This window comes from Condylura cristata, unplaced genomic scaffold (genome assembly GCF_000260355.1).
Source record: "Condylura cristata isolate star-nosed mole 26May11 unplaced genomic scaffold, ConCri1.0 scaffold00003, whole genome shotgun sequence".
NCBI lineage: Eukaryota > Metazoa > Chordata > Mammalia > Eulipotyphla > Talpidae > Condylura > Condylura cristata.
In genome coordinates, this window is record NW_004567104.1 from 61,819,548 (window position 1) to 61,847,308 (window position 27,761).

General features: G+C 33.7%; 1 protein-coding gene across 1 annotated transcript in view; it reads left to right on the forward strand.

Moving 5' to 3' along the window:
• USP25 (ubiquitin specific peptidase 25) overlaps positions 1–27,761 on the forward strand; it is a 185,721-nt gene that overhangs the window by 109,504 nt on the left and 48,456 nt on the right. Inside the window, exons 9-13 of the mRNA XM_012730671.1 lie at positions 379–523; positions 16,192–16,315; positions 20,268–20,430; positions 22,395–22,481; positions 26,850–26,987. Of these exons, the coding sequence (XP_012586125.1) occupies positions 379–523; positions 16,192–16,315; positions 20,268–20,430; positions 22,395–22,481; positions 26,850–26,987 (657 nt within the window). The remainder of the gene's footprint in view (positions 1–378; positions 524–16,191; positions 16,316–20,267; positions 20,431–22,394; positions 22,482–26,849; positions 26,988–27,761) is intronic.

Genomic DNA, 27,761 nt, shown 5'->3' on the forward strand with positions numbered 1-27,761 from the left:
CCACCAGGGAGGGCCCCAAGAAAAGTTTTTTAGTTCTCAATATTTTATAAGTATAAATCCATGTTTGATATTTGTTAACCAGTTATGTAAATATTGAAAGTCTAAGAAATTAAAATTATAGATTGATTTTTATTTTAGTGGGTTTAACTACTAATTTTTAGTTGATTTTTACATTAGTTTTAAATAATAGGAAATGAAATTACTGATGTATTAGACTTTGTTTACAGTGAATTTATGCTATGATTTTAGAATCAGAAAATTCCAAATTTTAAAATGATTTTTATTATTAAGTATTACTTGTGGAGAAAATTATTGTCATGTGAGAATGTGTAAAGTTATCCCAAAATATTTGATTTTCTATTCTTGTTTTACTTGAAGGATAGTAATGGAAATTTGGAATTAGCAGTAGCAATCCTTACTGCGAAGAATGCAAAGACCCCTCAGCAGGAGGAGACAACTTATTACCAAACAGCACTTCCTGGCAATGATAGATATATCAGTGTGGGAAGTCAAGCAGATACAAGTAAGCTTACTTCTTTTCCTTAACATTTTAATAAGAATGTAATGAAAAACTTCCCTTCAGAGGTATTTTGATTTTGTTTAAGCAGAGGTGAAATATTTAAAAAGCTCTACTTTAACCTTAGTTGTATAGGTATAGTTGAAAGGAACATTTGTTTTTATTATATATTTTTATATATAACTAATGATATATAATATTTTTCCAGTTAACAAGTAAAATATTATAGTAAAATTATATATTCTTTCATAGAGCAGTCTATATACAGTCAGTTGATTTGAAATGTGGAACATATTTGTTCAGTTGTTAAAGAAACAAAAATACTTTAACCTTTCAATCGATATAGTCATTTGTTATATGGACTTAGTGTTATTTTGAAGTGTTTTTTTTAATTACTATAAGTTTACCATTTAAACAGAATTTTCCTTTGCTTGATTCTCCTTCCTCCCTGAAATAGAGACTTTGGAAATGGTTTATTACCATGTAGCAAAATCGTCTTTATCCAAGAAAAGTAAACAAATACAAGCATTAAATACACATACATACACACATATGGAAACTTTACATGGGGTTATCATTTTTTTCATGATATAAATATTTTTTGTTGTGTAGTATGAGTTTCTCATTATGGTTAAATGATTATTATATACAATTCAGATATTTATCATTGTGCATTATGATTTTAAGACGTTTCATTACCAATTTCTATTTGAATCAAGTTTTTGATTTTATTTATAGACTTTCTAAAAGTTAAGAAGCAACCCATTACATAGATTTGATAGCAAATGATTGGCACTAAGCACTCATGTTTGTTGATAAATGTTTTAAATTGTTATTTAATCTTTTGTCCAGTAAATGATCTCATTTCAGTCAAAGCTGGAATACTCCTATCTCACATATATAGTAGATAATGTTGCTTCTATCCTGGTGTAAGCCATGAAGACTTGGCCCCTATCTGTTTTCCTCATTTTCTACTGTTCTCTTCTCACTTTTACTGTTGATAATAAAAGATGTTTTCAAGTTCTTTTATTTCTCTGTCTTTACACTTCCTGTTCCTTTTTTCTGGAATTCTTTTTTGCTTCTCTCCTCTCTCCCACACTGCGTTTGAAATGCTAGCTCAGATTGCTTGCTCTAGAATATTTACCTGGCTTCCAGTTTGGCCAGTTGCTTCTCTAGCACCCAGAGCTTACTACTGTCCTAATGAGATTTCTGTTACTTTAGGTGTTTTCGCTTTTCTGGCTGAACAGATTGGAAGCTTAATGAGGCGAGGGATCATTGCTGGTCCTGCCATCATACTAGAATGCCATAGTTTCTCAGGAAGTATTTATTGAATTATGTTTGACTATATGTCTTAACAAGCTGTTTCAAAAACCAATGAAAAGGAAGAAGGTTGAAAACTTTATTGCAAAAATGTGGTAAAAGGGAAGTAGTATAAATACAGGCAGACTTCTTTCAAGATCTTGAGATTTGATGGGGAAATAAGTGTAGTTAGATAGAAAAAAAGATTTTTACTGAAAGAAGCTGGTTAAATGAAGGATATTAGAAATTGACTAGACATGATTTAGTGTTACAGGTGAAAGGATTAAAGAGTTTAGATAGATGAATATAGGTGGCAGAGTCTAAGCAGTCTGGGTATTCAGGGAAGTATTAGAATTGTAAGACCGTCATAAACAGAAGAAGTTACCTTATTAGTTGTGAGAAAATATGTTTAAACCAGATATTAACACCTGTTTAAAACTTTTGACAAGAAATAGTGAAAATATTATTGACAAAAGGATTTGATTGGTGTTCCTTAAGGAAAAGGCAACCTAATTTCAGAAGACATGTCCCATTTGTTGATAATTTTTAAAAAATTATGGGGTATGTGTAGTTCTTGAAAAATACTATGTAATTTTATATTCCACTTGAAAAAAGTGGTAGAGAAATAGAATTTGTGATTTCATCTCAATTGAATGTCATTTCACAAATCACTTGCTGTTTTCATTTCTTTATGTATATAAAATGTGCTATCCTTCTTACAAGGGTGCTAATTTTGATAGAATGACCACAGAATTAGTTTAAGATTATTGAGGAAAAACTATTACAGAAATTTAGCATGCTGATTGTGTTACAATAATATCAAACTGGGTAAAAGTATTGCTACAGCAACATAATTCTTTTCCATTCAACACATATGCATCATATTTTATCAACTTCTAAGAGTATGTATAACTGCTATTAGGAAGTAGTCTTTACTAAGCATTAACATTGTATACTGTCATAGTAATATTGCATGGTTAAAAACTGAGAATGTAAGATGCCATGCCTTCTGCAGCCAGTAAGCGAGATACTCCCATTAATTAACCATGCTGTTGTTGCTGAAATGAAAGGAAATCCTTTGTGTATTTTTAATTCTTATATGATACAAGGAGTGCTAAAAATTGTGGGAAGGAAAGATAGAAAGTAAATGCAAATGAAAAATTATTAAAGTACAGTTTGTAGTAGAAACAAGTGTTTGAAAGCGTATGGAATATTGGACTGAGCAAAGTGTGAGGATGTTTTCAAAGGATTGTTCTAAACATAAAACCATTTTTGAGCATTTTATTGATTTTATGTGAAATACATTATTTGAAAATTGATCATTGTTAAACTTAATTCTTTGCATATGGTAGAGGTTACTTATTTTCAATTAAGTTTTCCTAGTTCTCTTTTTTATTAAATACAAGGTTTATTTTTTTTTATTAAAGGTTTTTTTATTTATACAGAGCTGGGGTACAAGCCAGAGGTGCAGGGGCAGTGAGAGGCTTCACCAGAGAAAGAGCAGGGAGCAGAACAGGCAGATCAACGAAGTACTCTGCTGAAGGGAGCAGTGGGCAAGACAGGAGAGGTCTGCTGTGCCATGTGGATCACCTCCGGGTCTGGGGATCAAACTGGCAATGAAGCCGTTGTGGCAGCTTGCAAAGCTGCGTCCTATCCTGTTGCGCCACCAAGGAGGGCCTAAGTAAAAGGTTTATTACAACCAGGGCTAAAGCATTAAGAAAAAAGCCTTGCTGACTTTAAGTGTATCATCAATCTGTTTGTAAGGCTAGGCATCCACCTATATCTTGGAATAAGTTTCTTTTAATGTTGATTTCATATGCTGCTTTATTCATATTAGTCAAAAGAGAGCTTTTTTTAAAAAAAGATTTATTGTTGCATATAAGAGTTGGGTTGTAGGCCAGTGACAGAGTGGGCAACAGAACAGGCAGATTTACTGAAACACGTTTCTGAAGGGAGTTGGGGGTAAGACAGGAGAGGTTTGTTGCGCATGTGGGTCAGCTCCCTGGCTGGGGATCCAACTCATGCTGCAGTGACTGCGGACAGCTTCATAATGCTGAGATTGAACCCCTTACACCACCTGGGCCAGTTGTTTCTAATGAAGGGTCTCTTTCAGAAGAAATAAGATACATATAGCCTATTGACTTGAAAAAATTAGTTTGAAAATTTCATTCTGTGGTGGTGAACTTTCAGTGGCTTGCAGTGAATGTGGTTCTGTACTCAAAATCATAACAGTGTTCCCAATGTTACCTCAATAAAAGAGAAAAACAAAGAAATACAGAACCCCAAACCCTAAAACAAAGCACACCCTCCAAAAAAATATACCCCATAGAAATCACATATGGGACTTGGAAGGAAATTTTTATTTATTCCTACTTGGTTATATCAGAAGACAAAATAATTATGCCTTTTGATTTGAAGAATTTATCTGCGTGTCTTCATTTAATATTGAAGAAGTACATTTTGAATAATTAGTATTATTATGCTAGGCCTTTTAAAAGCATTTTTTCATATTTCAGAGAGGACAAAATTCAAAGCTACCTTAAATTCTGCACATTAAGGATGTAAGCAATGTATATGCTCTTGTTTATATATTGCTTTGTAATATTCCTGCTTATAATAGTCAGTTGATTTTTGGGAAGAGGCCCAAATCACTGGTATCATTACCAAAAATTTTAGTCATCTTTTTTTATTTTTAGAATCTCCTATCCAAATGGGATAATGTGGATTATCAAATGATAATCTTATTTGCAGCACAAATTTAAAGTATAACTATATTTGAGTTTTGCAGTAAAAAAATACCCATACAAGTGGGACTAGGAAGCACTGTAAGATATTGAGATAATGAAGGTATATTTTATTATCAGAGGACAGAGTCTACAAAATTTCTGCAAACCCTTCATACATAACCATGACCATACAAGGCATTTACCCAATATGAAATTGATAATAATATTCTTTCTTCTGTTATCATTAAATTCTTTTGAACTTTTTCAAAACAGGAAAAAAACAGTATATGCCAACCAGAACAAGATGTGCAACAATTGAGCAATCAAAGTATGGATCAAAAGATAAGAGGGATTTGGGTAGGTAATTTAAACTCAGAAAGTTATGGCACATATTGACTTACATTTTGGAGAAATTGATAGAACATATTAGAGTGAATGTTAAGTGGTACACCCAAATATTGAGATATTGTGCTAGAACTTTGGTCTTGATTATTTTACTCGGCCTGATTAAAAATGATTTAAAGCACAAATAATAAAGTCAAGTCTAGTGTTCTTAGATCTGAGTAGGATTAATCATTACGTTAAGCAGTTTAGGGCCTTATTACTTGAACACTGATCATTTCCTATCCCCACAACTGTTAAACAAGTCTCTGCAGATTAAAAAAAAAATTGACTGCAATGATGATTAAATTAGTTTTTTGGTAAAAAATTCTAGAACATCAAATAACTTGAATGATTACTGAAAAATCAAGTTTATGTTTAAAAGCAAAATGTCCTTTATTTATTTTAAAAGACTTATGTGTGCTTATAAGAACTAGGGTACACTAGTTCTTGTCAGAGACAGAGTGGGGAGCAGGACAGGCAGACAGACTAAAATACACTGCTGAGGGGAGGAGTGATCAGGTCAGGAGAGGTCTGCCATGCCATGTGGGTCAGCTCCCTGGCCGGGAATTGAACTCTGTGCTGCAGAGGCTGCAGATCACCAGGGCCCTGAAGATGCCATTTAAAAATAAGATGCCATCCTGGTATGAAAGTTACTTGTGACTGATAGGGTAAAATCTATTAAGGCATGTATTACATTACATAGTTTGTATAACTATGAATTTTCTTTAGTTTTATTAGAGTTGAGTGGTCAGCTATGGGCCTTTGCACTTTTTGTTGAGTAGTCTAGACTGTCAACTTTAATATTTATTTATGCATATAAGAACTGGGGTGTAGGCCAGTGGTGGGGGAGGGAGGAGGGAGAAGATTCACCAGACAGATTGGGGAGCAGAACAGGCAGATCTATTGAAATAGATAGATACTGACCTACACTGCTGAGGGGAGCAGCAGGCGAGACAGGAGAGGTCTGCTGTGCCACGTGGGTCAGCTCCCTGGCTGGGTATGGAACTCATGCTGCACTGGCTGGTGATAGCTTGATAGCACTGAGACTTGAACCCCTGTGCCTCCAGGGAGGCTCTACCTTTATAATTTTAGCAATTATTATTTAGAAAAAAAAAGTTAAAATTAAAGAGACCATTTATAGCTGAGCTGTTCATTAGAGTTGCCAGTTTGCCAATATAAATTTAAATTAAGTCATACTAAAATCCACTGACTTATTTATACTTGACATTTAATAGTGAATAGGAGTTACATGAAACTAGTATTGGAAAATGTAGATGATAGTACATTGCTATCATCACAGAAAGTTGTTGGACAAGATTGTCTTAGAGAATATAAATTCAGCAATAAGAAGGTTGGAATAGTAGGAACTTTTTCTTAAGGGGTTAATGGAAGGGCAAGGGAGAGTGGGGCACAGTTTACATTGCTTATAACTATTCATTTTGAAATTTTATTTTACAAATGGCATAAGATACCATATCTTATGCTATTTGTCTTTTCACTTACTATAAAAAATTTTGAATGGCTAGAGCTATGTCTTAGGAAGTGTATTCCACTCTGGGGCCTCGAGGCAGGAAAATATTTGACTCAGCAGTTTGGACCAGAGTGAGTGAGTCAGGGAACAAATGCTAATATTCTGATTTCAAGCTGATTTCCAGGAAGTTCATACTTGCTTTTCTTGTTAAGGGCATCCCTGTCCTGAAATTTTGTTACCTTTTTTTTTTTTTTTTAAGGGAGTTCTTCCTAATCTCCAAAACACTAATGTAGTTTGTCTTTATCACTTTTTATGTGCATGCTTTATCCTTCACCTTTTTTTTTTTTTTTTTTAAGGGAGTTCTTCCTAATCTCCAAAACACTAATGTAGTTTGTCTTTATCACTTTTTATGTGCATGCTTTATCCTTCACCTGTTCCTGCTCTGTTTCAGTTTGTGTTTTGCTGTTGTGACTCAGAATTCAAGGAAACCCTTAGATCTAGATTGTTTTATAAGATAATAATAAAGGGCACACAGGATACTTAAGGGGATAACCTGATGAAGACAAGTTAAATAAGCCAAGGTATAGAAGGGTCTTAAGTGTGCAACAGCTTTTGTCTTTTGAAATTGTGCTGAGTCATTTACCCTTGTGAATGTAAGTATAGAAATATTCACCAGAAGCTCTATAAACCCGATACTTTATGGATTTTTATAGTGACTTCATAAGGTAGGCATGATTGGTTTCTATGTGTGTGCATTTTCAATAATATTTTAATTGAGGTAACATTGGTTTAAACTGTAGTTTGTATTTTGGAAGCTTAGATTCCCGCACTGCACCTCCCACACCCGCCCACTGCTGTTAACATAGTGCTTCTACCACCGAAGCACCTGTAGTCCATATAGGTCAGAGTCCATTGTGCTCCCTCCCCACCTTGTGGTCACCCCTGCCCCTTACCCTGAATGTCTCACTTTCTGGATCTCTCAGTTCTATAGTCTGCTTTCAAGGAATAGTCTTTGAGTTTGGCCTTTATCTTACCCTTTGTCTGATTTCTCTAGATTCTACATAAAAGTGACACCATTCAGCATTTGTCTTTCTCTGATAACTTTTTTCATTGAGCAGAATCTCTTCCAGCTCCGTTCATGTTACTGATATAGAATGAGTTCATGGTTTTTTTTTAATTGCTGAATAGTATTCCATTGTGTATATAAATCATATCTGCTTGGTCCACTCTTCTGTCTTTAGGCATTTAGGTGTCTCCATAGTTTGGTTGTTGTAAATAGCACTTCAGTTAACATGGGAATGCAACTTTCCCTTTGAATTAGTGCATTAGTTCTTTAGGTAGATACATTCGAATTAACTTGCTGGTCACATGGTATTTCCATTTTTAATTTTTTGATAAACTTATGTATTAGAGTCCATATAGTATGGACCAGTACATACATCCCTATCAGCACTTTAAAAGGGTTCTTTTTTCCTACATCCCTTACAACACTTGTTTTGGTCTTTTTGATATGGACCATTCTCACAGGAGTGAGGTGGTGCCTCATTGTGGTTGTGATTTACAAAATTTCTGATAATAAGTGTTGATGAATGTTTTTTCATGCCTATTGGCATGTTGAGTTGTATGAGTTCTTTGCATATCTTTGCTATCAGCCCCATGTAAGATGCATGGGTACAAATATTTTGTCCAGTTTAGTAGTATGTCTTTGTCTTGGTTATGGTTTCTTTAGCTGACTGAATAGGGCAAAAATAAAAATTGATGTAGCCCCAATTATTTTTGTTTTCTTTGCTGTTGGACGTGTATCTGCAAAGCCATTACTGAAGCTGTGAAGTGTTTTGCCTGTGTTTTCTTCTGTGTGTTTTCTTTTACGGTTCAGGTTTTATATACAAATCTTTTTATACATTTTTGAGTTGATTTTTGTGTTTAGTGAAAGGTAGTGATTCTTCTGTGTGTGGCTGTCTGTTCTCCCAGTACCACTTATTGAAGAGGCTTTCTTTGCACAAGTGCATTACTTGACTCCTAACTGTCCACCTAGGTATGGGTTCATTTCTGGGGTCTCAGTTCTATTTCAATATGATGGTTTTAATTTAGTACCATACTGTTTTAATTACTATGACTTTACGGTGTAGCTTGAAGCCTGGAAGTATAGTACCATCATTTTTCTCCTTTTTTGTCAATATTGCTTCATCTTTTTGTGGGGTCTTTTGTGGTTTCATGTGAATTTCAGTAATATTTGTTCTATTCGAAGAATGCCATTGATATTTTGATAGGGATTGCATTGAATCTGTATAATGCTTTAGATGGGATGGCCATTTTGACTATATTGATTTCTCAGTTCATAAGCAGGGAATGTGTTTTCATTTCTTTATATCTTATACCTCTTTTTAACAACATCTTAGTTTTCTTTACACAAGTCCTTTACCTCCTTCTTTGTTTCCCGCTAGGTACTCCCCCCCCCCTTGGTGTGATTGAAAATGGGATAGTTTTGTAAATTTTCCTTTTCCTGCTCACTGTGTGTAGGAAGGTCACTGATATCTTGTTTATTAATTTTATATCCTGCCACTTTACTGATTTCGGTTCTGTGGAGTCTTTAGGGTTCTCTCTATATAATACCATGACATAATGGTATTATAATAATAATGATAATAATGACAGTTTACATCTTCATTTCCGGGTTTAATTCCTTTTGCATCCCTCTTTGGAATGCATCTATTAATATGATCATATGGTCTTTATCTTTTGTTGGTGGTAATGTACATTGATTGATTTTTGAATGTTGACCCACCCTGTATAACTGGTATAAATCCCACTTGGTCATGATGTATAATTCTTTAATGTAGTGTTGTATTTGTTTTGCTAAAATTTTATTGAAGATATTTGCATGTGTGGTCACTGGGGAAATTTGTCTTTTCTTTTTTGTATGTTGTCTTTGGTTCAAAAAATATGTATGAAAATATTTTCTTTCTCAGCTTTTTAGCAGAGCTTCAGGTGGATGTATATTAGTTAGTGGAAAGAAAGGTAGTGAAATTCATTTATGAAGGTGTCTGGTCTAGGCTTTCTGGTCTTTGGGAGAGTTTTTAAATATTGTTTAATTTCCTTGCTTGTGATTGGCCTGTTCATTATTTTTATTTCTGCCCTTTTCAGTCTTGGGTGGTTATATAAGTTTAAGAATTTGTCTAGTTCTTCTAGGTTTTTGGACTTATTAACATATAAATGTTCATAGTAGTCTTCTGAATTCTCTAAATTTCTGTAATATTTGTTACTTTTCTTTCATTTCCATTCCTATTTATTTCAGTTTCCCCCCTTATTTAATTAGTGAGCAAATTACAATTTTATTATTTATTTTTTTTAAAGAACAGCTTTTCATTAATATTTTGGACTGTTCTTTGATTTCAGTTTCATTTATTTCTATTCTAATTTTTTCTTTTTTTTCTCCTGGTTTTAGGTTTTGTTGTCTTGTTCTGGTGTGGGATATATGGTTATTTTAGCTATTTCTTGTTTCTTGGTGTGGGCTTGTATTGCTATATGCTTCACACTCCTTTTACTGTGTTCCATAAGTTCTTTCTTAAAGGTTGTGTCCTCATTGCCACTTGTATGGAGCTATTTTTTGATTCTCTTGTTAACCCAGTAATCTTTGAGTAGTGTGTCTTTCATTGTTCATGTATTGAAAATTTCCAGATTTTTTTTTAATCTGTGCAAACAAGAACTGGGATGTTGACCAGAAGTATGAGGGGTGAGAAGATTCACCAGAGATAGAGTAGGGAGCAGAACAGGTGGATCTACTGAAATACACTGCTGAGGGGAGCAGGAGGTGAGACGGAGCTCTGCCACACCATATGGGCTAGCTCCTGGCTGGGGATCAAACTCATGCTGCAGTGGTTGATGATAGCTTGGTAGTATTGAGATTTTAATCTTTGTGTTACCAGGGGTCTCTATAATGTTACCTCTATGGTCAGTTAAGATGCTTGGTATGAGATAGATCTTCATGAAATAGTTGATACTTGCTTTGTTGCCCAATACATGATCAATCTTGAGAATGATAATGTGCACATGATAAGAATGTTTATTTATTTATTTATTTTTTGTGGGTGCAGTTCCCTTATAAGTTTCTATTATGTCCATATAGTGTGATTCTTAAGTTTATTATGTGTTAATTATTTTTTCTCTACGTTTTCTGCCCTTTTGTTAAAGTGGAGGGTTGAAGTCATCTACTGCAGATGTACTTTTTTCCAATGACTGATTTCAGACTTCATAGCAATTGTCTAATATATTTTGGTGTTTCTTTTGTTTGGTGAGTATATATTACTAAGTGTTGTGTCTTTCTGGCTTCTTGTTCCCCTATATAGTGTTCATCCCTTTCTCTTTGCTTTTATAACTGGAATCTTTTTTTTTCTGATACAGGTTTGTCTTTGTCTGCTTCCCTATGGCTATGGGTCCCATTTGCTTGTAGGTTTGTTTTTCAATCCTTTACTCTTGAGTTTGTTTATCTTTGAAACTTAGATTCATTTCCTTGAGAGTTTGGATTGTTTCCTAATCCAACTATATACTCACTGTCTTTTGTTGGTGAGTTCAGCCATTTACGTGAGTGATTACTGATACATGAAAAATCTGTTGCTGCCATTTTCTTATTATTTTTTTGTGTTTCTAGCCTTTTCCAGTGCTTTGTATATATTACTCTCTTCAGGTTAGATACGAGAGCACAGGTTAGATACGAGAGCACATTTCAATATTTTTTGTAGGGGAGGTCTAGTGTATGCAGATAACTTTGGGTTCTCTGCCTGAGAAGGCCTTTATTTCTCCATCATGTATGAAGAAGAGTCTTACAGGACAGAGTATTATTATTGACTGGCAGTTTTTATCTTGTAAGTATTTGAATTATGTCATTCTATTTTTTCTTTGCTATAGTATTTCTTCAGAGAAGTCTTACGTTAGCCCAATTGGGGTACCTTTATAGGTTATCATTTGCAGTATTCATTTTTTTGTCTTAAATTTTTGCAAATTTTGATGACTACATGTCTTTGGTGTAGGACTTACTTTGGTTAGGTACCCCGAGGTTCTGTTAGCTTTCTGAATTTCCCTTTATTATTTCTTCTTTAAATATGTTTTCTGTTCCCTTCTCTCTCTTTGGTCTCTGATTTGCCCTTATTCTCTTATTGCCTTTATTTATGAAATTGGAAAATTATGTATTCTTAATTTTTTTAATCTTTTTCCTTTTCTACCTAATTTGTTGTTCTTTCATGCTTTTTTTTTTTTTTTTTAAAGATTTATTTATTTGTGCATACAGAACTGGGGTACAGGCCAGAGGCTCAGGGGCAGTGAGAGGTTTCACCAGAGACAGAGCGGGGAACAGAACACGCAGATTGACGAAGCACACTGCTGAGGGGGTCAGCGGGCGGGTCAGGAGAGGTCTGCGGCGCCATGTGGTCACCTCTGGGGGCAGGCGGGAATCGAACTCATGCGGAAGCAGCTTTAGATTCTCAGTGCTGTGCTTTAACCTGCTGTGCCACCAGGGAGGGCCCTGTTCTCTCATACTTTTAAGTACACTTGTTTATTCTTCCAGTTGGTCTATTCTACTCTGTTGTTCTTTTTATATCCTGAATTGCCAGTGTTTTCTTACTTAAAGCTTCAGTTTATCTTCTGTTTGTTGATTTTATTCCTCAGAATAGTCTTTTTTTTTTTCCCTGAATTTTCTTCCACTTCTTTGAAATTATTTATCATAGCATTTTGAAATCTGTTTTGATAGGAAGACTGCATCTTGCAGGTTTCTGTGTTTGGATTGGTTGCTGTTGTTTAGTATTTCCTTGTGCACTCATGCTTTCATTTCTAGCAGGTTCCATCTCCTCCACCCCCACACCACACATACTTTTATGGTTTGTTTTTGAGGCCCAGTAACTATGATGGGACTTTTGCATGTCAAGGCTCCTCATACCCATTGTGGCTGGTCTTACTGGAACTATTTCCTCGGGGAATTTGCCTGCGGTCATTGGTGATGGCTTCTGTGCTGGGTGTGGCACTTCCCATCCACACTGGGGGATGGTTTTACCAGGGCCTGCGTGTGCTTCTGGATGCCACCTTGCCATGATCAATTATTAATTTAACTTTAACCTCTCTTTTCTCCTGGATGATGTGAGTTGGAACTGAAAGTTCTAATCATGGCTTAGTCTTTCTCAGGACCAGTGACCATCTTGAAGCTATCTAGGATTCTAAACAAATGACCTCACTAGAACAAAAGATGTCCCTATCGTCCAGGAAATTTCAAATGATTTAGGAACTCTGTCTCAGGAACCAGATTCAGAGAATAAATGATGCTTCTATCAACTTTATCACTAACCTTCTTCTTTGTAAGGAATGTTTACCCACTTATATAACTATGCATTGTTAATTAGTAAAGAATTTATTTTAAAATGTTAAGATTGTTCTGCATTATAAAATAGACTGAAATTATAAATATTACATAGTTTCCCCAGAAAAGTCTCTGTGTGTTAGAAAGACACTAAGCTCATATGCTAAGCTCATATGGTGAAAACAAAGTTTTCATAGTGGCTTTTGTTTGAAAATTCCTTATTAATCACAGCAATTGTGAATGCTCTCATTTGTTATTTTACAAGTGACAGATACACTTTATTTTTTGAGAAATGCCTGCCAAATATTCAACCAGTTTGTCATTTTCTTTTTTTAAGTAACAATAGTGTTCCAGGAAGAAATGAATTTATTTTGTATTTCAAACATGTACTAGTGTTTTTATTTTCTTTAGCAACAGTGAATTTTAGATTACACCAAGACTACTACATGTGGTTAGTATTTTGTTACATTGAACTAAAAGAATAAAAAATGTGTCAGTGTTGAGATTTAATAAAGTTCATTTTTTCCTTATGAATAACTTAAGAGAATCTTATTTTTTGAATACTGAGTAATACAGTCAGTTGTTCATACAACTTGGAGCTGTTGATTGATTTGTGCTAAGAGACAGTAATTTTGTGTGCAGTTTTATGTGTATCACCGGTGAAAACGTGACTACAGTCAAAAAGGTCAATAATATCTTAATATAACTTGAGAACTTTTTTATTTAGGAACCTTTTCCCTCATAGGGTAATGGGGATCTGAAGGATCCATGGACCACACTTGAAGTAATGCTAGCATGGAGGAAAGACCACTGGATTTAATAGTTGGAAGACTTAAATTTGAAGCTTCTCCACCATTTTTATTCTTGTGGTGTTAGGTGTCCTTTCTCACAACTTCAGTTATCTCATTTATTTTTTCTTGCTTTTTTGTTGATTTACAATTAATAAATTATGAAAATTTCTGCTTTTAATTTGTTGCTATTTCTAAGTGAGTTTCTGCTCTGGTTTACTTGTTAGTTATGAATTAGTAAACTAGATAATTTCAAATTTCAAGTTTAATTTAATGTTGGAGCTTAAATTCTTTAAAAAAAAATCTCTGGAATGGAATGACAGAAAGAAGGATCTTTAACTTAATATTCTTCAATGACTGCCAAAGTCTTGCAGGACTGGTCAGTTAAGGAGGCTACTCTCCGCAGCAGTTAGAAAGGTAGTGAAACAGGAGACTCCATGTGGGATACTGAGCTCAAGAGAAACCTGTTTTGGTACATTCTACACACAGGCCGTTAGGATTAGGCAACTGCCACTAAACTATACCTGGACATTGGAGTGCAGATTCGAGTTGCCATTTCTATTTTATCTTTTGACATCCTTGCAGTTGGAAATTAGATACTGGAATGCCACTGTGGAACAACCCATGTCCATTTAATCATGTTGAAGAATCTGTACAAAGCAGCAAAATTTTGCTTTTTTCTTCATATTTGCCTTGCAAATTTCATGTCAGTGTTATGCGGCACAAAGGAAACAGACACCAGGGCTAACAAGAATTACACTGGTGCTGACTCAGCAGATTCACATTCAGAGCCAGCACCCCATCTGTAGGAAGTCAGGGGATTGTATACACTTTCAGTTTCTATAAGCTTCTGGGTGGGTTTGCACTGGCAGCTGTACATGGTCAGATATGATGTGGGCACATACCAAGGAATGAGTAAAAGGGTCAGTAGTCATGGGACCCTCCAGGTCCGTGCTGCCTCGGGGCAGTACATGGTCTGACATGAAGCAAGATTCATACCAGAGATTAGGCTGCATGTCAGGAACTGAGCAAGAGGTTGTTACTAGGCTCCCCAGGCTGCTTATCTCAGGTCACCATCCTTCATTAATACATTCAGCTGATGTAATTTAAGCTCTACTCAGGAACTTAACTGCTAGTGAATTGGGAAAATATTTGGTTTTAATCTGTCTAGCTTTTATAGTTGAAAAAAGTATGCTTGTTAGATGAGAAAATGAAGCATGAAGGCTGATCTGTTTTTCTGCTTTTTGTTTCAAATTATTTTTTTCTGTTATTTTCTTGTAGCCATCCAAATTTTTGTCATTACTTAATGACCAAAATAGCTTCACTTTTGTGAGGACATTCTATGCTGTTCCAGTCCTAACTTCATCAGTATTTAAATTGGACCTCTTGGTTACACCCAGATTTTACCATGGATAGCTGGACTTGGATGGTATAGATGGAATTGGACTTTGTGCTTAAGATTTAGGAAGCTCTGACTTGCTGCTCTTTGCAGGCACACACCATCATTTCAGTTACCTTGCTGTATAACTGTGTTCCACATTTTACTTGATTGAAATTTTGCAGACCTTACTTATTACACTAAGTGACATTTGAAAATCTATCTTCAATGACTACTATTGTTAATATTTTTAATGTACTTATAAGCTCTTTAGAGAACAAAATGTAACAACAAAAGTAGACTTGAAACTATCAATATGCATTGTCTTATTCCATGGGAAATGTTCTTTTCTTTACTCTTTATATAACCCTACAGCCGACAACAAAATGGTGCTTCCTGAGCTCCCACTCCCTACCCCTTTTATGGTTGGCTTTACATTTTTTTGAAAAATTATTGGCTTACAGAGAAAGCTACTTTTTCACATGCCTCAGATACAAATAAGCAAAATGAAGACAAAACATGTCCAAAACAAACAATCCTAACCACACAAGATACGATAGTAACATACATATTCTCATCATAGTCTTCATCCATTCAAAGTAATAAGACGTTAAGTTTTTATTGTTGTTTAAATGAAAATAAAAATATTGGCATCTTCTAGGTTAAAGGAATTTTGGGAAAGTAGATTAAAAACTGGTTTTACTGAAGGTGGTAATTGTTGCAGCCTATTTGGAAACAGAATAGAACATCAAGACTTTCATTTGATGGATGACTCTGCCATTTGTTTGTATATTCCTTTCTTTTTGTGAATGAAACTTCTATTAAGTGTTTCAGGTACAGAATGAAAAAAATCCTATGCTTCTCCCATAGCATTCCTCATTAAAATTCATCATTGTTAAACAATTTGGCAAAGACTTAAAAATGTATATACAAAAAATGATCTCTATATCTACATGTCTTCATATCTAGTGAGTAGTATAGATAAACTGGTATATTCAAGTTAACATAAATGATTATGTTGATTTCATGGTTTGTTGTAGAGAAATATTTTAAGTCTTTTTGCTATTGACTCAGAGGCTTGTAGTGAATATTGAGATTCCTCAGCAATAAAAAATATGCTGTTACTGCTTTTTAGGTATGCTTTATACAGAAGAACATTCCATTTCTGACTATAAGCAATTTATACAGAATTAAGTTGGTGTTGACTTTGATTTGAAACTCTCCACAGTAAGAATTACCATTAATTTTGTTTGACTTGTAATTTTGAGGAAGTTTTGTTTTTCAGATGTGATTGATCTCACTGGAGATGATAAAGATGATCTTCAGAGAGCAATTGCCTTGAGTTTGGCAGAATCAAGCAGAGCATTCAGGGAAACTGGAATAACTGATGAGGAGCAAGCCATTAGCAGGTAAAAACACAATATGTATAAAATAGCATTTATAATATCAAAAATAATTGCCTTTAACATATACATTGGTCTAAATAAATAATATGCTTAAATATTTTTATATTTTATGTAATTTTCTATATTCTAGTTCTGGTTGCATTTGAAACTTAAGAGTTTTAGAATTTTGGAGTGACATTATGGGACATTACATTTAGATATATATATTTTAATATTTATTTGATTTTTCTCTTCTTAACCTCTTTTGGATATATGTCCCAATTTCAGTTTTTTTCATCATTTATAGAAGGGGTGAGTAAACTGTTTCTAGAAATGACTAGTAGTAAATATATTAAGCTTTCTTGACCTTACAGTTTCTGTTCGTTATTCAGCATTGTTGTTGTAGTGCACATGTAGGCTTATATAATATATAATGAGGGTGTCTGTGCTTTTATGAATCTTGATTTTAAAAAATAACTAGGTTTGGACTATAGGCCACAGTTTGCTAGCCTCTCATCTATGTATAATAGTATGCTTATGGGACTTTTTTTGTTTTTCTTTTTTTAAGAAATAGGCACAATTCCATGTGTGTTGAATGCAATTTTTGATCTATTAACTGAAACTTTTAAATTTGAAAAACTTGATCCACTAAAGGATCAAGTAAATAAATTTGTTTTAATCACTAAACAATGTTGATTGAAAAAAATCTTTTATCACTGTAATTTTCTAAATAGCTCTTTGGAGGCCATGGTAACTATCTTTACTGAAGATGAAATTTATCATTTAAAGGCTAAATGCTTTTCCAAAGGTGCATAGCTAAGATGGTCTTATGACTTCAGTTTTCCTTTCATTGTAATGCAGTTTAGTAGAGAATGTTCTAGCTTTCTCACATAATTTCCCTAGGCACAATAGCAACAGTATATTTCTCCCTAAGATAAAAGGAGATGTCTCAAATTGCTGTGTTAAGCAAAGGCACATAATTTTTCTGAGTAATGCTTTTTAATCTCTTTAAATGTTACTTTGGATATTATAAGACATTATATTTATATTAACCTGGAAAGACTTAATTAAAGTCCATTGTCCTCTTTAGTTGTGACTAATATCATTTAATGCTAGTAATTTTAAATGAAAATCTAAAGTGCATAGACTATCTTTTAAACATTTTAATAAAGGCTTGTGAAAGGTTTGGAAAAACTAAAGAATTAAGTTTTTTCTTTAAAAAAAGTAACAAGGTCACTGAAATAATTGCCTTTTAATAAATTATAAAGTTTGACACTATTTAAACTATGATATGAAATATTTTAAACATGAACTTCATTAGTTGCATTTCATATTTAAGAGGAATGGTGATCCATTCATTATGCAGAAAAGATTTATAAAATAAAATGTATACTATGATTCAAATATTTTTAAAAGTATGTGCATGTGTATATTTTTGTTTTTTGACTATATTGGCATACAAATTGAAAAAATCTGCACTTACATAACAAATAGTATCAGTAGTTTTATATATCTAATTAAAACAACACATTAATTAGGTAATACAAAAGTAAAAATAAGTTAAATGTTCAGGTATTTAAGTCCAATCCTACTCTGATATACAATTCAAAGTATATGTTTTATATTATCTTAGCCACTCATGTTTAGATGTTCTAAATTTTTAGTTTGTGATAGATATTCTAAGACCAATGTCAGTTTCCTAGAGATGGTAGTGACTATCGATGCTATCAGCACATTTTTAGAGAGACTTTTATAATAAAAGATGTACCACGACAGATTGCAGGTGGTCTGGAAAAGTTGAAAGTATGAAGCAGATGTTTCAAGTTCCACAGTGATGTGACCAGTATTGGCTGATCAGACTGGAAAAGTAATATTATTATGTACTTTGTAGAAATTCCGTATACTTAAGTTTTCTGCAGCTAATATCTATGGGGTCTATTACTTGTTATTATAGTATATATGGCCTTCTCTGTTAGCACTATCAAGAAGGGTTTGTGTCTTACTAATTCTTGGTTATAATTAATAATTTGAAAATATATGATGGCAGTACTTCACCCACTAGAAAATTCAGAATTAAAGGGACTTCTTTATTATTTTAATCAATTTATACTTTCAAAATAGGCCACGGAACCTCTTTTTCAGTTGTGATCACACATGGCCATTAGTGCTAGTCAGTTGGTGGATGCCTTTTTCTATCTCTTATGTGGACTGCTGCTACTAATTGTTCTTACCTCTTTGTGGTATTGCCAGTTGTTTCCCCAGAACTCATTACTTTTCTTTTAGTTCATTCATCTCTAATTATGAAGCTAGAATTAAAATTTGTTCTGTATATTTCTATATATACATATGCATTACAAAAGGATAATTCTCAAATGAAAACTTCACTTCCATTTATAAAAGTCGATTAAAAATTAAATACAAAAGTGTTCTTATAGGCAACAGTGTTTTGCATTATATTTACCTTTTGTATACTATCATTATCTTCAGTTTTTGAATGTAAAACTGAAATACATTTCAGTTAGTTGCCTTGTGAAATTTAATTTTAGTTACACTAAATATACAAAACTGAACAGTAGGAGATCTTTCAACTTAATCCTTGACTTTTTCACTTTGTATGTTTCTGAAAAGTTGCTCTCAGTAGAAGTGGGATGTTTCAGATAAATTTGATTTTATTCTACCTCAGTTTCATTAACTAAATAACTCTTAAGAAATTCTGGTATCTTTTAGTGGTAAATAATTTAAGTGAAAATACCTGGGGTCTAAGGTTGCATGTGGGAGAATTATTTTGGGGCAAAGAGTGCTGCTACCAATGTTGGATCATTCTAGAAAGTAAAAGGTATAAACATTTATTGACATTTTTATGCTTTATGCTTTTTAAACTGATAAGAAAAATGTGGATTTACTGTGTTGCTGTTACCTAATTTTTTCCCTATATCTTTTATTCTTAGAAATAATCCTTTATTTCCTTATTATACTTAGTACTAAGAATTTGGAATCCTCTTTTCATTGTATCTAATGTCATGTTGTAAATTATTGATGAAATTATTGGTACTGTTGAAAGTAATTTACCTTTTCTCTATTAAAACTGGCTTGTTATTTTGACATTAATTTGGTAGGGAAAATTGTTTAGGATAAAGATAATATGGCATGAATGAAATTTTTGTCAAGAAGGCAAAAAAAGTCAGTGCTGAGGTTATTTTGATTAAGGCAAAGTGAATTGAGACTTCTAAGTGCTGTGCATACTTACTAGATAGCAACTTATTTAGATAATTGTAGCAAAATGCTCTGTTAGTTTTCATGTGGGAAGTGGGGTCTTCCAGCATGTTGTTGAACATTTAAAGGCAAGAAAAACATTGGTAAACAGTGACATTACTCTTGCCATTTGTACATAGGTTTAAGGTATTCTGTAGAGCTTATTTTGAAAGGTTGCTCTTTTATTTTGAGTCATCGATATATATGTGATTGGGTTTCTACCTACATAAACTTTTGTGTGAATAAGTAAATATGTACATATTCTACTACTTTAATTAGATGTCATAGAATCAGATTTCTAGAACAAAAGGAAACTTAGAATTGACTTTATTTAACTTTTTTATAGAAAACGAAATTAAAGTCAAAGTACAGTTCAGCTTTTAATGTTTTCTTAATGATAATGTAATTGTTATAAGAACTCATCACCATATTATAGTATAAATATGCATTTTAATTCAGAAAATTTATCTAGGTGCTTTATCACTGACTAATAGTAAACCTAATTTGTTGGCTATCACTTAACATCTGTTACATAATTCTCTTTCAGTGTTTGAAGTTTCTTTTTTCCATAGAGCTAAAGATTGTACCCCCTTTTTTAGCATTGCCACTGATTTATTCTTCCCCTAGTTCATTGTCCAGGGATTAAGTAATTAAAATCCTTAGTTTTATAGTTTTCTGTGATCTAGGATACATCATTAATTTTTTTTTCTCCCCATTACTTAAGAGTTCTTGAGGCCAGCATAGCAGAAAATAAAGCATGTTTGAAGAGGACACCTACAGAAGTTTGGAGGGATTCCAGAAACCCTTATGATAGAAAAAGGCAGGACAAAGCTCCTGTAGGGCTAAAGAATGTTGGCAATACTTGCTGGTTTAGTGCAGTGATTCAGGTAAGACTCTTCACGCAGATCTTATTTGGCGTAGGCATCATAGTAATGGAAGGTGGGTTTGGGTGGTGTTTCTTTTAAGTTGCGTACTTTAAATGTCAGTGCAGGCAAGGTTTTAATATGCCTTTGTGTCTAATCAGCTTGTTTGAGGATTGCTTTCCTTCTCATCTATCTCTGCCCTTCACTCCCAGTATGGACTTTTAACATTAGAGCTCTACCTGTGCCTTTCACATATTTTAAATTAATTTTTCCTCTCTCCTTACTGTTAGGATTTCTTGGCAGGATGGAAATAAAAACTATATTTCTGCAAATTTAGGGAAGGATGTGACCAAGAAATGAAACCAGATTTTTGTATGTGTTAATTCAGATTTCTTCATATATACTTGCCAGAGATGCAGCGGAGGGATATGATTCACCAGGACAGAGGAGGAATCACAGCTGGCAGAATGACTGAAATACACTGCTGAGGGGAACAGCTAGGGAGATAGGAGAGGTTTGCTGTGCTGTGTGGATTAGCTCCCTGGCCAGGGATTGAATTCATGCTTCAGTGACTAGCAGTAGCTTGACGGCATTGAAACTAACCCCTGTGCCACCAGGGAGGTTCAGAATTAAATTTATTTATTTTTAAAGGTTTATTTATATGTGCATACAAAAACTGGGGTAAAGGCCAGAGGTTCAGAAAGGTAGGTGAGAGGATGCAACAGAGACAGAGTGGGGAACAGAATAGGTGGATTGACTGAAATGCATGGCTAAGCATCAGGCAGAACAGCAGAGGTCTTCTGTACCATGTAGGTCACCTCCCTGGCTGGAGATTGAACTTGTGCTCGAGTGACTGCAGATAGCTTCATAGTACTGGACTTTAAACTGTTGCACTACCAGTGGCCATATATTTATTTAAATACTATTTTTACTATGAGGAGGAATTTTATTTGAAATGGTTGAAAATGAACAGTTTTCAATGTATTTATAAGTAAAATGTAAACAATGAATGTTGAAATGTTTGGAGTTCCTTATTCTAAAATAAGAAATATTTGTTAAGCACAGATATCCATCATCTCAATTTGGACTAGTTTTCTTTTAAACTTCTATATGAAATTACTATTACCTTAATTTGTTATTATTCTCAGGTAGACATTAATAAAGCTCCCTATCAGATTGCAAAAACAGATAATTTATGAATAATATGCTCTTAGGTTTTACTATTCTTCAGGAACATTAATATTTTGTGCTTATTTTCCTAATACAGTTGGATTGTAATTTGGTGTTCTTAATGAAAACTTTTTTAATCATTGGGCCAATGTATTATTTCTTTTCAAACTACCTTTCTACTACAGCTTTTCAATTCTCTGTGTATGACAATATAAATTTTCATATGATATTGAAGAATTAGCTGATTATTTTGCTCATTTTTGATAAGTACTTTGTGTTCACTAAGTTTTTAACCTGTAATTTTAACCTTCATTTTATTTTGGCATTATAGTTTTTAGCCTTCCCCTTGGCTTCTGGTACATACTACAGTAAAAATTTATTTCCTCTGGTTTCTGGATTTATGATTTATTCTTTAATATACTATGTTATACTCATATAGTATTATCTTTTTTCTAGATTGTGAAAATGTTAAGGGATGTCTAGATTAACATAATCTGTAATGATACCTTTGTGCCTAGTCTTGATTATACATTAATTGCTCCCCTACATGCCAATATCTAAAGTTTTATTTGCTACCTTAGGGTCTCTTCAATTTTCTTAATGGCCTGCCCATGTATAATTGTAAGCATTGTTAGTAATCCAGAACATTATGTCAAAATATAAGGAATTTGACATTTTCTTAGGGAAAAGTAGACCTTCTTATGGTAATTGAGAAAATAGTTGACAAAATAAATCTCTAAGCCCAATCATATTTTTTATAATTCTGTTCAAATAATTTTCCTTAAGGGTTTATCATAAATGTTTTTGTTCTGTTTCAGTCATTATTCAACCTTTTGGAATTTAGAAGATTAGTTCTGAATTATAAGCCTCCGTCCAATGCTCAAGATTTACCCCGGAACCAAAAGGTAAAGTTATAAAAGATTTTTAAGCAGGATATGCATGTTCTTCATATTCTTTTTTCTGTGCTTGCATTTCTGGTATTTGCCTTATCAAATCACATGATTTATCAGATTTGTCAACTACTGATGTTAATTGCTACTCTTAAGTTCCTGTTCTTTGTCGATATAGTGCAAATGCTTTTTTACCCTTCATTTGTGTGTCAGTAATATGCAGTGTTTTAGTGTCACATATAATTGTGTATTTGTCTTCTTTTGAACTAATTTTATAGGTTATAATGGATAACAAGCCTTCCTCAGTGGTCTCCTCAAAAATTGTATGCAAATCAAAAAACTTTTACACTGTTTCTGTAGATGAGTCCTTTAAAAAAGTATTTTTAATCACTTGTAATAAGGGAGATGCAAATTAAAACCACAGTGAGATACCACCTCACCCCAGTGAAAATGGCACATCTTCAAACAACTAGCAAAAACAAATGTTGGCGAGGATGTGGAAAAAAAAGAACTTTCCTGCACTGCTGGTAGGAATGCAAACTAGTACAACCACTATGGAAAACTGTTTGAAGGTTTCTCAAACTGCTAAACATGGAAGTTCCATATGACCAGCAATCCCACTCCTAAGTATCTACCCAAAAGACACAAAAACACTGATTCAAAAGACACCTGCACCCCCATGTTTATTGCTGCTTTATTTACAATTGGAAAGACATGGAAACAACCCAAATGCCCAAAAGTGGATGACTGGATTAATAAGATGTGGTACATATACACAATGGAATATTACTCAGCAACCAAAACCAATAAACACATGCCTTTTGCAGCAACATGGATGGAGTTGGAAAAGATCATGCTTAGTGGAATAAGCCAGAAAGAAAAGGAAAAATACCGGATGGTTTTACTTATAGCAGGCGAGAAAATAATAAAAATAATAAACAGCTATATGCCAGAGACATTTTATGGGGATGGAGTAGGGAATAGGATCAAAAACAGTGGGAGGAAGGAAATGCTGTGGTGATGGCACATGGGTGTTTTGGTGATGGGAAGCCCAAGGGGATTACAACTGAGATGGAAAAATGCACAAAATGGTGTAAAAATAAACTATTATATTATTAAAAAACAAAAAAAGTAGTTTTACACTGTCCCCACAGTACAAATACAACATACGAAGAAAATGAATGTTGGAGGGAGGAATTCTCATGTCCCATGATTAAGACACTGGGTTATTGGCAAAAAGATAGTTCTATAGATCAGTAGAATAGAATAGTCTCCAGAAATAGACATACACATTTAGGGTGAATAGATTTTAGTCAAAGGAAAATTTTAACTACTGATGTCATTCATAGACAAATGCATTCACTACATGCATAGCACTATGATTACAAAAAAAAAAAAGTTTATAATGGGTTATAGATCTAGAGGGGAAAACAAAAAAGTGGAAGCTAATTCTGTTGCTCTGGGTTAAGATTTCTCAAGTATGCAAACAGCAGCCTTAAAAGAAAAACATGATAACTGGATTTTATCAAAAATAAGCACTTATTGTAATCTTTTGAAAATTTCATACAAATTAAAAGGCTAGCCATCAACTGGGAGAAAATTAGTGAAGTATATATCTGATAAAGAAATTGTGTCTATATGATATAATTATTGGGTATTGTGGTATACATAGTATAATCTATCAGTACATTGGGGAAATTATTTAATCTCTGTTCACCAAAGAAGAAACACAGATTTTAAATAACTCTATGAAAAGCGCTCATAATTATTATTTATAGGAAAATACAAATTAAAACTAGGGATGCTACTATTGTACCCACCAGAGAAACTGATGTTAGAAATATAACCCATATCCAAGTGTTGGTACAATATGGACCTAGAACTCTGATTATTATACTGCCTGTGGGAATATAAAAGTCTTTAAAAAAATCTCCCATACAATCTAGACCTTCTCTCCAGGTTTTTACTTAAGAGAAGTGAAAGGATATGTTTACAAAAAGACAAATATGCTAATATCCACATTGTTTAATGAATAAAAAAGTTGTGGTATATCTGTACAGTGGCATATCAGTCATAATAATGTTAACAGGGCAACTCAATGTGAACTGGGTTGCCTGCTTAAGATTCAAGACACACAAAAAAAGGTCAATAAGGGGTTTATTTATGAAAGGGAAAAGAAAAGAAAAAGAACGACCCAGGGAAAAAGGGAGAGATACAAGTTAACCAATGAGCCTTACCAGTTTCACTGACATGGAACCCTGTTCCACTGAAAACTGATGGGGAACATGTGTCTAGCTGCCAGCCATGAGGCCAAGGGGGAAAGAGAGAGCCCCGCTCAACATGTCCGCCTTTTATAGTCCAAAATCTCAAACTAGCTGCTTAACTCTGCTCTTGGGTCCTAGCATTCCTCTCTTTGGTGTTGCTGAGAGTTGTAGTTTTGGTGTCTGAAGTAAGGGGTAGAGTCCACAAAACTTGTATTTGTAGAGTTCATTCAGGACATCCTTCCCCCTGACAATAATAAAAAAAAGACATTCATGTACATAATCATATGGATGAAATGCAAAGTAATCATGCCAATTTTAAGAAACCAGATACCAATTGTAAGGAAACTCCCTGTGGCAGAAGTTGAAATCTCAGTGCTATCAGGCTATCATTAGCCAGTATGGCATGAGTTCTATCCCTAGTCAGGGAGTTAACCCACATGGTGCAGTAGACCTGTCCTGTCATGGTCTGCTGTTCCCCTTAGCAGTGTTTTTCAGTAGATCCACCTGTTTTGCTCCCTACTCTGTCTCTGTGAATCTTCTCACCGCCCCTGCCCCAACCTCTGTCCTATACCCCGGTTCTTATATGCATAAATAAATAAATCTTTTTGAAATGCAGATGAAAATGAGTACATAGGGCTTGATTTTTTAGTATATATTTCAAAAAATATAAAACAGCTATGGTTGTTTGTGAATGGTCAGGGAGAGGAGTGAAGGATGAAGAAAACTTGGGTGTTGGATAGATATGCTATTTTGACTGGAAATGTTTTCATGGATATACATATTTGTGAAATGATACTTTATAGTGCACTTTTTAATGTATATTATATTGTATATGTTATATATCTTGATGAACCTATTTAAGAAAAAAAACAATGATAGTGTTTGAATAGATTCTGTATGTGGTGATACTTGATAATTTAGCCAAATGTAGTAGATGCTTTTAGCATCATTTACAATTTTGCCTTTGGATTTTGAAGAGTTTCTAGCCATAAGAATTAGCTGAAAGCAAAAATGTTTATTATGTTAAAATATTTTACTCTTGGAATATGCTTCTCAGTAGAATTTTATTTGATGTACAGAAATCGTTTATTTTGTCCTATTTGTCAAGGAATGTCTCAAAAATCTGCACTGATTAGTTATATCAAACCTAGTTTTATTGCTTTGATAATGCCAACTATTCAACCTTGAAAAACTTCCTAATATTTAAATTAAATATAAGCTGTTTTTATTAAAATTGTTATTGCAAGAACTGCCTGTAGTAAGAACTGCCTGATTTGTGTCCTTAAAGTATTTCACTAAAGTATATGAGTTACATTGTTTTAAAAATATTTTCTTCTTGTTTTAAAATAAATGGTTTATAGTTAATAATATTGGGTTGTTTTTGCTCTTTCTGGAGGGCTTGTTAATTAACTAGTAAGAATTAAACACTATCTAGCAAAAAAGTGTGAAAGAAACAGAAGTTGTCTTTGGGAAACTTACAGTTTTAGAGAAGAACAATTTTAAAGGAACACTGGGTGGTACATAATGTTATTATTTAGACTGATTGCTTTTTCGACTAACATTAGGCTAATAACTAGAATCATTACAGCATTGTTGCAGTTGGTGATTCCTAACTGAGTAAAATAACATTCATTTCAGTAGATTTGGAATTTGATTGTTTTGGAAGGCTTCATGGAGGAAGAGGGATTTTTGCTTAAATGGTTTATTGAGGAAAAGTACTTGAACAGTGCCTGGCACATAGTTAATGTTCACAGAGTGTTGGCTGTTATTATTGCTGTCCTCAGCAGCAGCTGGGGGTTGTTGAATGGAAATGACTATAATAAACAGACTTGAGTGAGGATATTCTTGGCTGGCTAATGACATGATTTGCTATGAATATGGCATTTATGCTAAAATTGTGGGTATAGACTAGGTCCTCTGCTGTTTACAAGCTGAACTGTTGAGTCTCCTAGATCACTTTTAAAAAACACTCTTCCGTATTAATTGTTACATAGGGGTGCTGGTTTCATCAGTTGATATCACTTAGTTTCATTTTTGGTTACTTTAAAAATGATTGTCTGTGCCAGTAAAGATTGTGTTAATCTTCACTTAAATTCTTTCTATCTTTTTTTCCTCAAAGGAGCATCGGAATTTGCCTTTTATGCGAGAGCTGAGGTATCTATTTGCACTTCTTGTTGGTACCAAAAGGAAATATGTCGATCCATCAAGAGCCGTTGAAATTCTTAAGGATGCTTTCAAATCAAATGATTCCCAGCAGGTAGTGTTGTGCTTCCTTGTTTATTAATTTTGTATTTTATTTCATCTAATCTTTCCTTATTGAGGCCTGTTTTCAAGTATACATGGCAATTGATGGTGTTCATTGTTATTAAAATTAACTGAAATCATTTAAAACATTGCTTATTTGGAGTATTTATGTTTAAGTTAAGTAAAAGTAACAGTGATCTTAAAAGTGTTAAGATACTTGAAGCTGTAGTTTTTATTATAATTGAAACTGCAAATAGAAGCAATAAGTAAAATTAAGAATGTTGACAAACATATAAAATCTCAAATGTGAGATGGTCTAGTGTCAAAATAGTCCAGATGTGTTTGTAATAGCTATTTTGCTAGCAGGCAGTGGTTTTCCTTAAGCATTTGGAAAAGCTTTCTAAATTACATCACCTGTTATTGTTGCTCTGTCACTGACCACCCCAACACACACACTGTTATATTATGTAGTGACTTTTAAACTCAATTTCTGAAAAAGAATATTGAGAATTTCCCCATAAAATAGAAAATATTTGTAAACAAAACAATGTTTCACATATGGCTTGAGAAGTCAGAGAAATTTAAAATTTAAAAACAGAAGAAAAGCAAAGAAAGTAGAGAATAAGAAAAGTGGCAATGAAGAAATAATGGGCAGATGAAACATTTCAGAAGAGTGGTGGGAATGCAAACTAGCACAACTACTATGGAAAACTGTTTGGAAGTTCCTCGAACTGCTAAACATGGAGCTTCCATATGACCAACAATCCCATTCCTAGGTATCTACCCA